At 45.2% G+C, this 16,579-nt stretch overlaps 1 protein-coding gene across 3 annotated transcripts in view; it reads right to left on the bottom strand.

Moving 5' to 3' along the window:
* The window catches only part of DOCK1 (dedicator of cytokinesis 1), a 339,932-nt gene that overhangs the window by 251,298 nt on the left and 72,055 nt on the right, over positions 1 to 16,579 (bottom strand). For all 3 annotated transcript variants that reach the window (XM_075423918.1, XM_075423919.1, XM_075423920.1), the window contains exon 23: positions 13,847 to 13,955. In XM_075423918.1, the coding sequence (XP_075280033.1) occupies positions 13,847 to 13,955 (109 nt within the window). The remainder of the gene's footprint in view (positions 1 to 13,846; positions 13,956 to 16,579) is intronic.

Here is a 16,579-nt window from a genome sequence, read left to right as displayed (position 1 = left end):
TGGAGAAGCACCTTCTCCTCAGCCTCCTCACCAGCCACGCTGTGGTGGTTTGGGTTGAATTTTCCCTGCACTACATACCAATAAAACACTTGTCATTTGTCCCTGCAGTAAACTCTTGGTAGCCACTAACGAAACCGCAGTTCTTTCTAACTCCCCTCAAACGCGCAGTTGTCACTCCATTTCACAGCACACGACATGAAATGATTCAGAAGATACAAACAGATACTTAATATTTTAATTATTCCTAGTAATTTTAGCTGATATTGGCTTTCCAATTCTTAGTAACAATTAGTAGTTAGTTATTTCCAGAGCAAAAAATCCAGCAAATCAAAATGAGTGCCCAGCAATTTCATGCAATCATGCCAGAACACACCTTGGGGCAGTAAGTAAGCGGACCTCTAGTAACACCACAGATAAAAATCCTTTAGTCTACACAAACAGTAATTTCAACCAGAAAAAGTTGGGGTCTTTCCTTCATTTGCAAATAGATTTCAATGTCTAATTTCGAATAACAGATGAGAAAATGTCCCACCTAAGAAACCCTATGACACAAGTCTTTGGTTTTAATCTTAACAGCTCACAAGCACGCACTCTTCTTACTGAGATTCTGCAAGTTCTTCTGTCCACTGAGCACCAGACTAAAAAAAAAATGCACGGGCATTCAAACAAAACCCACAACAGCCAGACTTATTTCACTTTCCTCTGCATTTTGTTGGTAATATCAAGCAGTCTGATACCAGATGTATTCTCGACAGAAAAAGAGGGAGTGATTCACTCCCCATACAAGGCATTTCTGTTTGGGTGTTTAAGGCGTAGAATTTGCAGTCTCCGTCAATGCCAGCACCATGTGCTCACTATCCTTCTGAATTAGCAGGAAGACGAGCCCTTTTACTCTTCCTTTTTAATCAATTCTGTTCTAGTCCGCAGTCCGTGACGCGACACGCGATCACGCTACCCAACTCCACGGTCCGAGGAGCTCCAGAGACAGCAGCATCCCACCCAGCAGCAGCTGTTAGCAGTCGGGAGAGCCACAGGGACACAGACTCCAGGAGTACTGCTCGCAGGTACTCACAAACCCGCTCGGCTATTTCCAAACCACCATCCTTTGCTGCCACGAGCCCAGTAATTCAAAATCAAATTCCACCGGTCTGGAATGCAGGAGGTCAACTGTTTGCTGACAGTCACAAGGGACACCTCCATCCACGTTGTTAAGCAAAGAAGAGGGGAAAAAAGTTTAGAACCCACTCTCAATCAAATACTTCGCCTTTGTGGCTAAAAATACAAGTACCATTAATGATTAATACATACTATTTCAGAGCAAAGTTCAGGTATATTATACAGTATAATTATTTTAATTAAATCATTTGCATATCTTTAGATAAGATTAGCAGCGCTATCAGCCATACAAAACATGCCTTTTCTTGAATAATGTATGAAGCAGTTATTAATTTACATATTTCTCAATAAAAATGCAGATTAAATTGATTTGGGTTAGATGGTTTAAGAAAGCATATAACCACGTCCAAAACCATACCCAAAAGCACAAATTCAGGCAATTTGTTTCTCTAGATTATAAAGGACTACTAGATTATTTAAGAATTTTATACGCTTTGCTATTCCAGCATGGACACAAGCGGCTGCAAGTGAGCCCTGACCACAGCCCTGGCAATGTCACCCAGCCTGGAGGAACACACTAGCTACAGCAGCTGAACCAAAATATCCCATTATTAAAACTTAAGCTCACACTACACTCACCTCCAAATCGGCTCGTATATTCTTCAAGGTGAATACACACATTTTTTTCCATTGAATATTCATTATCACAGCAAAAAGTTTAAGGTGAGACTATTGCAGCCCATGCTCAATTCTGTTCTTAAATTCAGTCTATCAACTAGAAGGGAGTAAACACCCAACACTTCCCACCAACATTTGCTCAAATAATGAAAAAAAGGTGTATGTCCACAGCATTGATACTACTTGGTGTTCGCTAATTAGGTAAAAGAAAGAAAGAAAAAAAAAAAAGTTGTGATTTTTTCACCTGCTGAAGCATTCACAGAAAAAATGCATTTTGAATTCAAAACCACCGACAGTCTCTGCTTCTACAGAATGAACCCTTCAGGACAGACAGACAGACACCTGCCAAAGAACCTGAGGCCCCCAGCGCGGGGGGTTCGCCCCCGCCTGCTGACCACTCCCAAGAGCAAAAACCAAAAGTGCCAATAGGTTAGATGCAAAATTCTGAGCATTCCAGTTTTTATTCACAGTCCATTTAAACTGTCAAGCTTGATCATCAAACATTTCCACGTATGCTTAAAGGACTACTTACATGCTCAGAAATCAAGCTCATAACTGTAATTATGCAAATAGCCCCATTATGTGTTTTGACGGATGAGGACTCTAATGACCAGTTATGAACCACAGCCATCGCTGTGTTTTTATTTGCTTATCACTCAAATGCGTGTAGCAATAAATGTTTAGTAACACGTACTAAAAAAGAGCTTGTGTTTTATATCCTGAATTAAAATTTCACACTGTGCTGGCACAATCATTAAAATTAACACTTTAATGGCTTAAATGAAGTACTATCAGGTAAAACTATTTACAACATCAATTTAAAGCCTGTAGTTACAACAATTAGCGCCAACTTAGGTTCTACTTTATGGACAAGCCAATTAAAGTTTAGTATCTTAAAATTTACAGAAAATTGGGGAAGTATATTTCCCAATTTCCAGTCTCAGCTGACTCAATGGTATGACAGACAGCACGATCAGACAAGCAGGCTCTGCAGCCCCGTGATTAAATCTGCATCGGTGTAATCCAAAGGTCTACTGAAATAGCTTTTTCTTGACATCAACTCTCGTAAAAGAGCAGCTCTCACTGTAGGTTTTACTCTGTTAGAAGCTGCTGCTGAACGTAGCTCTTTTGTTAGCAACAGCACAATTGCCATGTTGGTTATTCCCAGGATACTTCAATACATAAGTGAGGAATATTAAATTCAGCAGATAAAAAAAAAACCTGTTCTGGTTTTTTCGTGTAACATCAGGAAAAAAAATAGACCAACAAATAAGCAATCTGTTTGGGTTTTCTTCCATTGAAAGAAACGAAATTAGATTACTTTCCACTCTTGATCAGTGCTGGACAAAGGTCCAAATTCTTCCTCTCTGCAGGAAGTACAGGGCAAACCAAATCAAAATCTTAATTTCATAGTTACACAGTGATGCTCAACACACTTGAAAATTCAAAAACATTAGCGAAAACACAATAATGACAAACCTTAATTCTCTGATTTTTAATCCAACAGGTTTTTGCAGTAATTGCTACGTGATCACATTACATACCCACCAAGAGCTGGAAATACCAGTCTCACATACTTGGGCAATAATTATAACATACTTTCAAGCTGGGCTGCAATAAAACTTCTACTGCCCAAAGGGGCTTCTCCCTTTGCGGAAAACAAGTGACAAATTATTAGCACCCCTACCAAGTTACAAAATCATTCATTTTAAGTACTACAAAGCACACGAATAAACTAGCAAAGGGGAAGAATAAAAAAAGAGAGAAAGCAGAAAACAAGACAGTCCATCATATGAGTAACGGATATATTTTTCCCGTCACAGAGTTAAACTCCCTTGTACAGTCACTGTTGTATTGACCATCAGGGTATTATTAGGGTTTGTTTTCCCTCTGGGACGTGATTTACACCGAGCCAAGGAGCAGCATGACGTCCAGGAGCTCCCATCAGCTGGTGAGCTAACTCCAAGCACCTTTTCATAGAATTATAGAATGGTTTGGGTTGGAAGAGACCTTAAAGATCACCCAGTTCCAACCCCTGCCATGAGCAGGGACATCTCCCACCAGCCCAGGGTGCTCAGAGCTCCATCCAACCTGGCCTTGAGCACTGCCAGGGAGGGGGCAGCCACGGCTTCTCTGGGCAACCTGGACCAGTGTTTCACCACCCTCATGGGGAAGAATTTCTTCCTAATAACTCATGTAAATCTGCCCTGAGCTTTTGCTATGACGTCCCATCCCGCACTTCTCCCTCTCCCCACCACACACAACCAGACACACGGGCATGTCAAGCTCCCCTTTATCAATACCCTATCGATGGGTAGAAGCTATTATACCACAGCCAAGGCACCTACATATGAAAAGAACCATTAACTGACACTTACTACACGAACCAGCTGCCAACACAACCTACTGAGCTGCTAAGTCAGCGAGTGCAGTGCTTCAAGGATACCCTTCTAAACGATAAGAAAGGCAATTAAGTAAGCCAAGAAATAAAACTCACTAAGTGAAAATAATAAGGTCCAGAAAAGTCAAAGCTTTGCCTTAAATAGAATAAATTAAGCAATAATTGATGGTCACAGTTCTCTGCACAGCCAATAGAGACGACAAAACTCCTAGGTTTTATCGTTCCAGCAGTCATCCTTTGCAACCTTTAAGATAAATTCATTGATGTGCTTATAACGACTTAACAGCTAATTGTATTCTTCTGAACTTCTTCAGAGCTAGCAGCTAAATTATCACATTAAAGAAACAAGTTCAGCGATGGCCTGCATCAAAATATTAGCTGGGGGGGGGAACTTCAGACACGGTAAGGAGGCCAGAATAAACAAGACCAAGTGCAGTGGAGGTGTTATTTCTAACAGTGGTCCCTCCGAACATCACTGAAGGTCCATCACAGTGCCCACGCTGCCACGGCTCGTTTGCCTGATCATTCATTTCCGGACAGGTTTAATGAGACAAGAATGGGTAAGGAACGGGATCCACCACGAGAAAAACTAGAACATTCCTCAGATCCAAGGGCTCAAGGAGTCTCTATAACTAAAGATTTATCCCAGCCTAGCTCTTTAGAAAACACTGTCAGCAAAACAGTCACTTTATTCTGTAACAAACTTTTTCCACATTTTTTGTTTTTTGAGGGGGATGACGAAAAAACATTAAAATAAAACAAACCACCAAAAAAAAAAATGTTAGAGCACTTTGACATTTGCATTTATAAGCTGTGTAAAATAAAAGTAAGCTGCATTTATTCTCTGGTACAGCCAAAAGAATCTCAGAAACCCCAAATCCCTAAAACTACCCAGCGGAGCTGCCTTATGGAAACATTCCTCAGCTTCTCATTTCTTCATGAAGTCAGGGACGCGTTGGTTTTTGGGGGTCCCACCAGGGTCACGGCAACCCAAACCCCTCCTCATTCCTCATGGTTTCCTCTCAGACACCAGGTAAGCCGGTCCTCTGACCCCAGCTCACTTCAAGCCTTCCCTAGTTTCAGGTTGGGAAAAGACAAGAGACAGACGACGACTTCTCAGTGGAGTCCGTTTTGGCAAGCCTCTGAGTTTGTTGGAGACAGCTTTGCTCCTGAAAAGTGGCATTACCTTCAGCAAAGTCACCTCGTCCCCCTTTTGAAAAGCCACGTAGATTATCGCTTCAAACGCTGACAATCCAACATAACAGCAAGCCACGAAGAACAAAGAATCACAGAATGGTGGGGTTGGCAGGGACCTCTGTGGGTCACCCAGTCCAACCCCCTGCCCAAGCAGAGTCACCCAGAGCAGGCTGCACAGGACTGCATCCAGGCGGGTCTGGAATATCTCCAGAGAAGGAGACTCCACAGCCTCCCTGGGCAGCCTGGGCCAGGGCTCCGTCACCCTCAGAGGGAAGAAGTTCTTCCTCATCTTCATAGGGAACTTCCTCTGCTTCAGTTTGTGCCCGTTGCCCCTTGTCCTGTCGCTGGGCACCACTGAAAAGAGCTTGGCCCCATCCTCCTGACACCCACCCTGCAGATATTTGTAAGCATTTATTAGGTCCCCTCTCAGCCTTCTCTTCTCCAGGCTGAACAAGCCCAGCTCCCTCAGCCTCTCCTTGTAGGAGAGATGCTCCAGGCCCCTCCTCATCCTTGTAGCCCTCCGCTGGGCTCTCTCCAGCAGCTCCTCATCTTTCTCGAACTGGGGAGCCCAGCACTGGACACAGCACTGCAGATGGGGCCTCACCAGGGCAGAGCAGAAGGGAAGGAGAACCTCCCTCGCCCTGCTGCCCACACTCCTCCTAATGCACCCCAGGATCTCGTTAGCTCTGTTGACAGCCAGGGCACACTGCTGGCTCATGCTCAACACATTTACACAGAAGTGTGTACGCTCAGAAACAGATTTACGAAGCACAACAGGATTAGCACGATTACAGTGTATTTTGTACACCATTTGGAGACGTATCTTACATATACGCTCTGCCTCAAAGCCACAAAGTCACGCCGCAGCCTCTGTGCTCAGCACGCATCGCTACTACTTGGCCACATCTGGTAGCCGTTAGTAAATTCAAAGGCTCGTAGAAGAAGAAAAGTTCTCCTCTCCCAACACAAAAATTGTGTTTTACCACTACTGAACTTACACCCTGATGTACTAACAAAAAGCTACACTAAAAGGGGACAAAAATACAGCACTATACTGCATCATAGCATCCTTCTGCCACCTGATAGAAGACAAATCGTCTGCACAAGCACTTCTTTGTGATACAAAAGCATGCTGAAATAAGATAGGGTAGCCTTGTTAAGTAGCTTTAAGTCATTTCTGATATATTTTTGGACAAAAGATAAAAGCAATGGAAGTTTTATTAGTTCAATTTTGTTTATTACACAGTTGAGAGCACTGAACAATCTATTCATTAATACAAAACAGAAATTACCACTGTGGTAATAACTCTGGCCACTGGTAAATGAAAGCAAAGCAGTACAGAGTACAGCAAAGCAGTCTTGCGACAACAGAAAACTAACTTTTATCCCATTCTTGTGTTTATACTGACAAGAAATATCAAAAACCAAGAACAAAAGCTTATTTAATAGTGCCAGTTTAAGAAAACTGCAATACTAACTTAAAGATGTCATTACACTGAACAAATGACGTTTGCAAAGTATTACATGATGTATTCTGAATAGTATACTACAGGTTTTGTCTCGGATTTGAGTTCATCTCTTTGCACTACATAAAAGCAAAATACCTAATTTAGGAGTGTCATTTTCTATCGCCATTCATTTCAAGCAGCTGGCCTAGTCTCAAAATTCAGCACCAAATCTCTTTGCCAAATAGAACATATTCTTATGAACTCTTTTGTTTGGTGAAGCAATACATTTTTTTTACCTGACTCAATCCGTACATGTTTTTAATGTTAATTTTCACCTCTTGTGTCACTCCACACAAAGCACACACCTTCCACACAAGCACTATCCCAGATGCCGTTTTATTAAACTCCCCGACCCAGCCACATCAAGCCCGGGCAGCAGCTGGATGCGACAAGTTCCAGGAATGTCCCAACACTACTTGGGAATCGCCCCAGTCGACAGCAGCCATTCGTTCCAAGGCACAAAATCACAGAATCACAGAATAGCAGGGGTTGGAAGGGACCTCTGTGGGTCACCCAGCCCAACCCCCTGCCCAACCTCCTGCCCAAGCAGGGTCACCCAGAGCAGGCTGCACAGCACCGCGTCCAGGCGGGTCTGGAATATCTCCAGAGAAGGAGACTCCACAACCTCTCTGGGCGGCCTGGGCCAGGGCTCCGTCACCTTCAGAGGGAAGAAGTTCTTCCTCATCTTCATAGGGAACTTCCTCTGCTTCAGTTTGTGCCCGTTGCCCCTTGTCCTGTCACTGGGCACCACTGAAAAGAGCTTGGCACAACGGAACCAGTGCCTCCGGCACCAAATCCAGTGTAAAACAGCCCAAAGCACGATGACAAGCAAAGCAGCACGGCACTTTTCTAGAGTTTATTGTATCTGCAGCCAGCGTAACATCAGACTTTCCCATATCGGCTCTAAGAGACACAGAAACCTCGCTCCATCGTTGCAGTTTGTTACTCAACCAATTTAACACTGTGGTTATAAAGCATTCGACCTGCATTCATTTAAATGCTTTTCTGTGGCTTTGGCAATAACTGCTTAATATCAGAGCAGGAAAAAGAATGGTATGGATACGGAGAAATATGCAACATGTGTTCCATGTGACAAGGATTATTAAAAACACCACACGGCAAGAGAATTCGCATTAGCACAACGTTATCATCTTCTGCCCCGGCTCTCTGTGGTCACATTACAAGATAATTTGATATACACACCTACTTTATCAAGCTCATTTAAAGCACAGAGAACTAACTCGGCTCCCAGCCTGTCTTTTTTCAGTCCCCCTCCACAGCGGTACGAAGTCACACGTGACAGCCAACATCAGAGCAAACTGCAAGAACCCTGCTGAGAATAGTTCAGCTGCCTCATGCAAACACCGCTGAAATCCGACAGTCCTCAAATTCGACTGCAGCTGGCTCAGCCGCCCTTGTTTCAAAGAGATACAAGAATAAATTACCAGGAAACATTTACATTTTTATCGAAACGTGAAACGTCATGCTAGGCTTCAGCTGAGCTCATGCTTAAACAGTAAAAGGTTCAGGAAATAATTATCATGCACCAATTAGCAGAAAATAGGAAAAAAGACCAGGAAAGCTCGCTACACTTGTAACCATTAAAAATACGTGCACGCACCAAATGCTGCACAATTTATTGAATCAAGTAATTCTCAAAACCAAACTGATATTTGAAAAACAACATTTAATCGCTCTACTTCTCAAACCATTGCTGCAGCCCGCTACCGCTCACCACGCAAGAAAAATTTCTGTTCGTAAGAGGACGACCGAAACACCCGTCAGCTCAAAGCACTGCTCGAATCCCCTCTCCAGTTTGGACAACTGCACGCCTTAAAAAGAAGAAATATCAAGTGTAAAAGGGGCCTGCCTCCGCTGCAGACAACACTGACACACACAAAAAAAACCAACCCTACCAATTATAAATAGTTAATTTACAATAAAAACCAAACTCTGCTTGAACACTGTAATTTACACCACACCAGCTTCTCAAATTCAAATTGATAGGATTGACTACTGCTGCCTTGATAGTCTAGGATGGAGGTGGTTTCACTCATTCTTACACCTTCACGTTTGGATTGCAACATATTTGAGCGCACTAAGAAGTATAAACGCTGGTAAAGCTCTGCTCAAATCGCGTTCCAAGAATACACGGATTTTTACCTACCTATTGTAAAAACACACAGCTGAAGCGAAAGGCTGGGGGAGCTGGGCTTGTTCAGCCTGGAGAAGAGAAGGCTGAGAGGGGACCTTAGAAATGCCCATAAATATCTGCAGGGTGGGTGTCAGGAGGACGGGGCCAGACTCTTCCCAGTGGTGCCCAGCGACAGGACAAGGGGCAACGGGCACAAACTGAAGCAGAGGAAGTTCCAGCTGAACCCGAGGAAGAACTTCTTCCCTCTGAGGGTGACGGAGCCCTGGCCCAGGCTGCCCAGGGAGGCTGTGGAGTCTCCTTCTCTGGAGATATTCCAGCCCCGCCTGGATGCGGTGCTGTGCAGCCTGCTCTGGGTGACCCTGCTTGGGCAGGGGGTTGGGCTGGGTGACCCACAGAGGGCCCTGCCAACCCCGACCATGCTGTGATTCTGTGAAATGTCAAATTGCCATAATCCTAAAAGATGTAGAAATTCACAGTCTCTTTTTGTGCTCTACAACCTTAAATCCTTCTATAATTCATACAGTCTTCTTTTGAGGAAACTTCCTTTTTTTTTTTTACATGTACCCAAAGCCTTGAAAAATTCAAATTAAAAAAAAAAGGAGCAATTTAAATGCAAAATATTAAGTAACTGAAGACCTGAGCTACAGTCAGAAACAGCTCATCAGCTTCCACAAGGACATAAATATTTGAATAGGTAAAGAGTAATTCTTGCTAAGAACATAACACTGCAGTCATTCATTCTCCCTCACACAGTGTCAGCTTGAAGGCTACTCTCCTCACACACAGGCTGGGGAAAGGGGAAAAAAACAAAAAATTGGTATAACCAGCCCAAAGAGAGAAGTCATGAACATTTCAGAAAAACTTTCCAGTGGCAGTTCTGCTTCATGTTGATAAACTATCAGGACAGATTACTATTTTTGCAAGGAGAAATAGAAATATTCAAATGTGGGAATTAAGCATCTGTCTCTTTTAATGTGAAGCACCTTAATTTTCTACGTAGGTCTTTTCAACTTCTTATCTCTCAAACAGACTTCTTTTGATTACACTTATTTAGCTTCCCCCATATATATTAAAAACAGTAAAACAAGCCTGAAACTGCTACAGCTAGATCTGCTGATCTTAACAGCACAACACGGGGACCCAGCAACTTATCTGCTTATCTTCCCTAATTTCCTGCAACACTTCAACAGCACAAGAAACACGCACTGTGTCACATCAACGGTGAGTATGGCCCAGCACATGGTCTCCACAGGAGATGCCATTTCCAGTTTCTGTGGTCCCTTCCCCTCCCGGCTGCCCCCGCATCCTTTCGAGGCTGCATCCCCACCCGCCCTTTCAGAACATCTACGGACCTGTGGTCTGCAGATCTGCCCGCACTCCCTGCGGGCCCGCTGACGCTGGCTGCCTCCATAGCCCCCTGTGACAGCAAGCTTCAGAAATGGAAAATTTTTCTTCACTTCTTTTGAACCAACCTCCGACTGACATCAGCGAGCGCAGCCTACTTCTTGCTCTCTGGGATGTGGTGCAGCAGAGTTTCAGGGACCGCTCACCTGCGCCGTTCCCAGCGCCCGTCCTCTGCACACCTGGAACCGTTTCCCAAGGTAGAGAGACCACAACAGCCGCTGGCACGCGAGGTGCCGATGCACCAAGGGTATCTAACAACAAAACAGCAGCCCTGCCATGTTCTCATCATCGCTCTGACACCCAGCGCCCTGTTGCTTCTTCGTCGGCCGCGGCACGTGGAACCGATGACCCTGGAGAGCTGGCAGCTCTGACTCCAAGGGGTCTTCCCCAGATGGCAGCTGCCAGCTTCACGCAGACCATCACACAGGGATTCATTTCTTCTTCCTGAGTACAATTCTACAATTCATCCAGGTTTCTTTTGAGGAAACCGAGACTGCCTGACGCTTTTCTATCTTGAAGGTCATCTTTTAGACCACCTGGTTTTGTGAGGTCCTTCTGGCGTTCCTCACCACTAGCATGGTACATAACTACCAGCTCCAGATGACTGATAAAGATGCTGAAGGAAGCCTGTAATGTCACGGCCACTTTACGTGGTTACTGACACCCTCCCAGGACTCCAACAGCTTTGTCAGGCAAGATTCACAGAAGCCATCCTCACTCACTCTCAGAAAAAAAAAAAAACACCACACATTTATCCACCTCTTCAGTCATTTTATTCTTTGTAATAGAACCACACATTTCCAGTTACTGAAAAAACACAGTGCTTCAGTGGATGTTTGAACATAATGAAAGCAATCTCACGAGCTGCAAAAAGCCAATACTAACAATCACGTATTCTAAGAGCTAAGTAATTAGAGTTCAAAGGAGATGAAAGCAATGAATAATGAATGAAAGGCTGTCCAGGCTTCTGAAAGGCATCCACCAGCATGCTTCTCAGACAACCCCACGCTGGCTCATCTGCCGGTGCCTCACCTACCAGCGCACTTCACGTAGCCAAACACAGACAGCAGATGTGCTCTACTCAAGTTTGCAGAGATCTGAACGTGACACTACGCCCAATAGGACAGACTGCGACAGAATGTGATCTCTCTGGCCTTTGCCAGGAAGTTTGTCTTATTTTCGTGCATCTGAGTGAGGACAACCAAGTCTATTTTTGGGGAGTATTTTAAATTTTTTTTTTCCCCCAAGGCATAAACTGATGAGAAAGAAAAAAAGCTCATGTTCATCTGCCTTCCTGAAGCAGGCCTTCACAAACGACACTTGGGAAAATGAATCTTACATTTGATCCTCGTAATACGAAAACGTCCGATTTGTAAAACACCAGTTAGAACACTCTGAGTCACTGACTCCAACTTACCAATTTCCAACCAGGATAGATGCTTTGTCTGAACAAGAGGAAGAACTTCTTCCCTCTGAGGGCGACGGAGCCCTGGCCCAGGCTGCCCAGGGAGGCTGTGGAGTCTCCTTCTCTGGAGATATTCCAGACACGCCTGGACAAGGTCCTCTACAGCCTACTGTAGGTGACCCTGCTTGGGCAGGGGGTTGGACTACATGACCCACAGAGGTCCCTTCCAACACCAACCATTCTGTGTGATTCTGTGATTTGTCAATGGAATGAAAATACAGCCTTCCCAAAATATGTAATATCCCTATTTTGTTATCAGATGATAGGGTCTCCATTCTCTCTGTCTAAAATACTCAAACTCATCCGCTTTACCCTCACTACCAATTTTTGCTGAGTGCTCAGGACAGTATTCCTGGCCTAAGACCTGCGCAGCGTTTCCGTGCTGTACATTTCCCAGCTCCCTTGCACCTCTAGCACTGGCACAGCGCTTTGCCACCGTCTGTCCCTACCTCCCAGCTGCTACAAGAAGTTCTTCTTAAGCACAACCCCTGCACATCTGAGCAGGAGGAGTCATCTTGTCTAACTGTCCCCAAACTCAACCCCGACTCTCAGCCCCTTTCTGATCGCCATCCTTCGACTGACTCAGCACGGCTGGGTCAGGAGAAACGTCCTTTTATAAACTGTACTTGGAACCACCAGCAGAACTTCAAGGTGTGGCTTATCAAATGTGTGTTTATGACAGTCTCTGTGCTCTTCCACGGTGAACGAAATTCACTAACAGAACACGAGACTGGTATTGGCACACTGACCTCAGACTCCTCTGGATACAAAAACCTATTAGTCCTACACTTCCATGCTTCTGCTCTGTGATTTCAACACCCAAGTTCACCTGAGGTCAGAGACCACATTCCCAATTCCACACACCAGCTAACACTACCAGAAGTAGCTACCATTTTAAAGTGACAAAAGAAGAGGGGTCTGGGGTGGTGTTTGCAGCCTGACTCACTACTGATTTTCCACGAAAAGCACATACAAGGGCTTAAGATATTATACTGAAATTCCTGAACAGCCTAGGATATAAATAAATGCGTAAAAATACAATGATCTACACTGACATCAGCATGTTAAAGATAATCCTTTACAAATACCTTAAAGTTATACAAGTCAAATAATTTCCTTCCCCTCTACACTGCCCTAGTGAGGCCTCATCTGGAGTACCCTGTCCAGTTCCAGGCTCCCCAGTTCAAGAAAGATGAGGAGCTACTGGACAGAGTCCAGCGGAGGGCTACGAGGATGAGGAGGGGACTGGAGCATCTCTCCTACGAGGAGAGGCTGAGGGAGCTGGGCTTGTTCAGCCTGGAGAAGAGAAGGCTGAGAGGGGACCTTAGAAATGCCTCTAAATATCTGCAGGGTGGGTGTCAGGAGGATGGGGCCAGACTCTTTCCAGTGGTGCCCAGCGACAGGACAAGGGGCAACGGGCACAAACTGAAGCACAGGAAGTTCCAGCTGAACATGAGGAAGAACTTCTTCCCTCTGAGGGTGACGGAGCCCTGGCACAGGCTGCCCAGGGAGGCTGTGGAGTCTCCTTCTCTGGAGATATTCCAGACCCACCTGGACGTGGTCCTGTGCAGCCTGCTGTGGGTGACCCTGCTTGGGCAGGGGGTTGGACTGGGTGACCCACAGAGGGCCCTGCCAACCCCGACCATGCTGTGATTCTGTGAAATAAGCTACACATCGTTTAACTCTTAAATTCTCTTTTAAAAATAAAAGTGAGGTATTTGCAGCAATTTAAGTAAACTTACTTGCTCAAAGCACTTTCATTATAAATAGTCACAAACCCTTCACTAGAAGCACTAAGCATTCACCACATTTGAGGTAAAACACACTTTTGGAGGCAAACACAAGCACACACTTCATCGACCGCCTAACTGTGGTTTAGGACGCAAAAGCAAAGCCAAGATGAAGATCTGTACAGCACATACCTTCACTATGACAGTTTGATCAGAGATGCTGCTCATCATCTCATTGATGGACTTAAAGAGCTGCAGCAGAGACTCCCTGAAGTCTGCTTCTCCTTTGTTTTCATAGAGTCTGAAAAATAAATAGGTTTCATTAGCATGATCCAACTAAAATGGAAATACATTTTAAAAAATCCGTGCAAATGACAGATGATAATTTACTGTGTTACTTTTTTTTAAGTTCAACAATTTCTACAAGTTTCTTTGCTGAACCAAGAGTTTTCCTTCAGAAAAAAAACTAAAGAGAAGACAGACTGACCGGGCTGGGCCAGCAGGAACAACAGATTTTTATTTTAAAGCTTCCTATGTCAGATGCCACATTCAGTATTGTTGTTTACGCCTCCAAGTCACGGTGAATCCCTCGGCGGTGACCCAATTCCACATGCCCACGCAGCCGTGGGACAGTGTCTCTACACCCTGTGCAAGAGCTAGCAGATGTCTGGGAGGACCAAGGCCAAGCAGCTCTCTGCTGTGGAAGCCGGAAAGCATCAGACAACTTGCCAGCAATCATTAAGATCTACCGTTGGCCTAAAGTGAGTGACTCTAAATTCTGCGAAAGAAAGAAAAAAAACTATCAACCCACTTTTTGCTAAAAAAAAATCCCTTTTTCTTCCACAGGAAGGGAGTGCTAAAGTTAAAATGCATTTCCCTTCTAATTCCTGGCTCACTAATACCAAACTAGTTCAGGCTCAGCTGCCCATACGGTCACTGCTGTGTGTCAGCGCCGCAGATGAATGGCCAAGGCACAGCTAAAGTTCACAAGGCGGGTCCCTGTGCCTTCCGGAGGGATTTTTCAAAGCTGATCTGCCCACAGCAACCCCTCTCTCTCTCCGCCACATGCCTTCAAGGGGATAAAAGGTGCCTGAGATGCCTGAGCAACACCAAAGGTGAGAAATACCCAGTCAAGCTGAAGAACTTGGTTCACTGGTTCAATGCGGAGAGGGACCTGGGTGTCCTGGTGGACAACAGGTTAACCATGAGCCAGCAGTGTGCCCTGGCTGCCAAGAAAGCCAATGGGATCCTGGGGTGCATCAAGAAGAGTGTGGCCAGCAGTCGAGGGAGGTTCTCCTTCCCCTCTACACTGCCCTAGTGAGGCCCCATCTGGAGCACTCTGTCCAGTTCTGAGCTCCCCACTTCAAGAAAGATGAGGAGCTACTGGAGAGAGTCCAGCGGAGGGCTACGAGGATGGTGAGGGGACTGGAGCATCTCTCCTACGAGGAGAGGCTGAGGGAGCTGGGCTTGTTCAGCCTGAAGAAGAGAAGGCTGAGAGGGGACCTTATAAATACTTACAAATATCTGCAGGGTGGGTGTCAGGAGGATGGGGCCAGACTCTTTCCAGTGGTGCCCAGTGACAGGACAAGGGGCAACAGGCACAAACTGAAGCAGAGGAAGCTCCAGCTGAACATGAGGAAGAACTTCTTCCCTCTGAGGGTGACGGAGCCCTGGAACAGGCTGCCCAGGGAGGTTGTGGAGTCTCCTTCTGTGGAGATATTCCAGACCCACCTGGACAAGGTCCTGTGCAGCCTGCTCTGGGTGACCCTGCTTCGGCAGGGGGTTGGACTGGGTGACCCACAGAGGGCCCTGCCAACCCCGACCATTCTGTGATTCTGTAATACAGCACAGGAACGCATGTTCCTGAAACTCCCTTGCATATTTTAAATGCAGCATGACCTCTGGTTCAGGTGTAGGATGAGATAATTCTCACTACAAAAAGGAAAACGAGGGGAAGACGACCACTAGCTCCACATAAATCCTTTAATTCCACCCCCCGCCCTCCCCTTTGGCAACATGTATGGCCAGCCTCACATCAGGGCTATTGCAAACACAGTTCTTGAACCTCTGCGATAAAGACTTAACGTGATCCAAAAAGAAAAAAAAAAAAAAAACCACAAGAAACAACTACCACCACCACCACAAAAAACCAGATCAGCCCTTCACAGAAGCCCAGGAGAATCTGGCATGCAGGTCAGATCTAAACAGGAGCGTTCATAAACATCAGGTGGGACAGTAGCTTCAGATCAGATATAAGGAAGAAAATTTTTATGATGAGGGTGGTGAAACACTGCAACAGGCTGCTGAGAGAAGTGGTAGATGCCCCATCCCTGGAAACATTCAAGGTCAGGTTGGAAGGGGCTCTGATCAACCTGATCTACTGGTAGATGACCCTTACTCATTGCAGGGCGCGGTGGACTAGATGACCTTCAAAGGTCCCTTCCAACCTAAACTATCCTTTGATTCTATCCTTTGATTCTATGACTTTTCCCTCCAGCTAAAACCCCACACCTCTCCGGCTGGCTTTGGTTGCCTCCCAGAGCCTCATCCAACAGCAGCTGGGCTTCCAAAGCCCTCCCTGGTTCCACTAGCTCTGTCCCTGAGCTCACCCAAACCATTCTGCACCAAGACCCAGCAGAGCAGCTCCCAGCAAGAGTTCAAGTCCCCTCTATTCTCCTTCATTTTCTTCTGGGTCTTCAACACAGCCTGCACCACAGCCAGAAGTTCTGTAAGTACAATCATAGCACGATTTCTTCGTGTTTGAAGATATCATGAGGGACCAGAAGGAAAGGGGCTTATCTTAAGATAAACATGGAGCTCAGAATGTTCTTGCTGCTTTACACTGAAGCTAATGCATATCTTTTTTAATGTTGTGTTCATAAACCTTTGGAGGCCACAGATATTAAAAAAAGCTATTTAACCAGT

The sequence above is a fragment of the Opisthocomus hoazin genome, chromosome 6, assembly GCF_030867145.1.
Source record: "Opisthocomus hoazin isolate bOpiHoa1 chromosome 6, bOpiHoa1.hap1, whole genome shotgun sequence".
NCBI classification, from domain to species: Eukaryota; Metazoa; Chordata; class Aves; order Opisthocomiformes; family Opisthocomidae; genus Opisthocomus; species Opisthocomus hoazin.
Note: the sequence above shows the minus strand (reverse complement) of the source record. Positions and strands in the feature narration are given on the sequence as shown.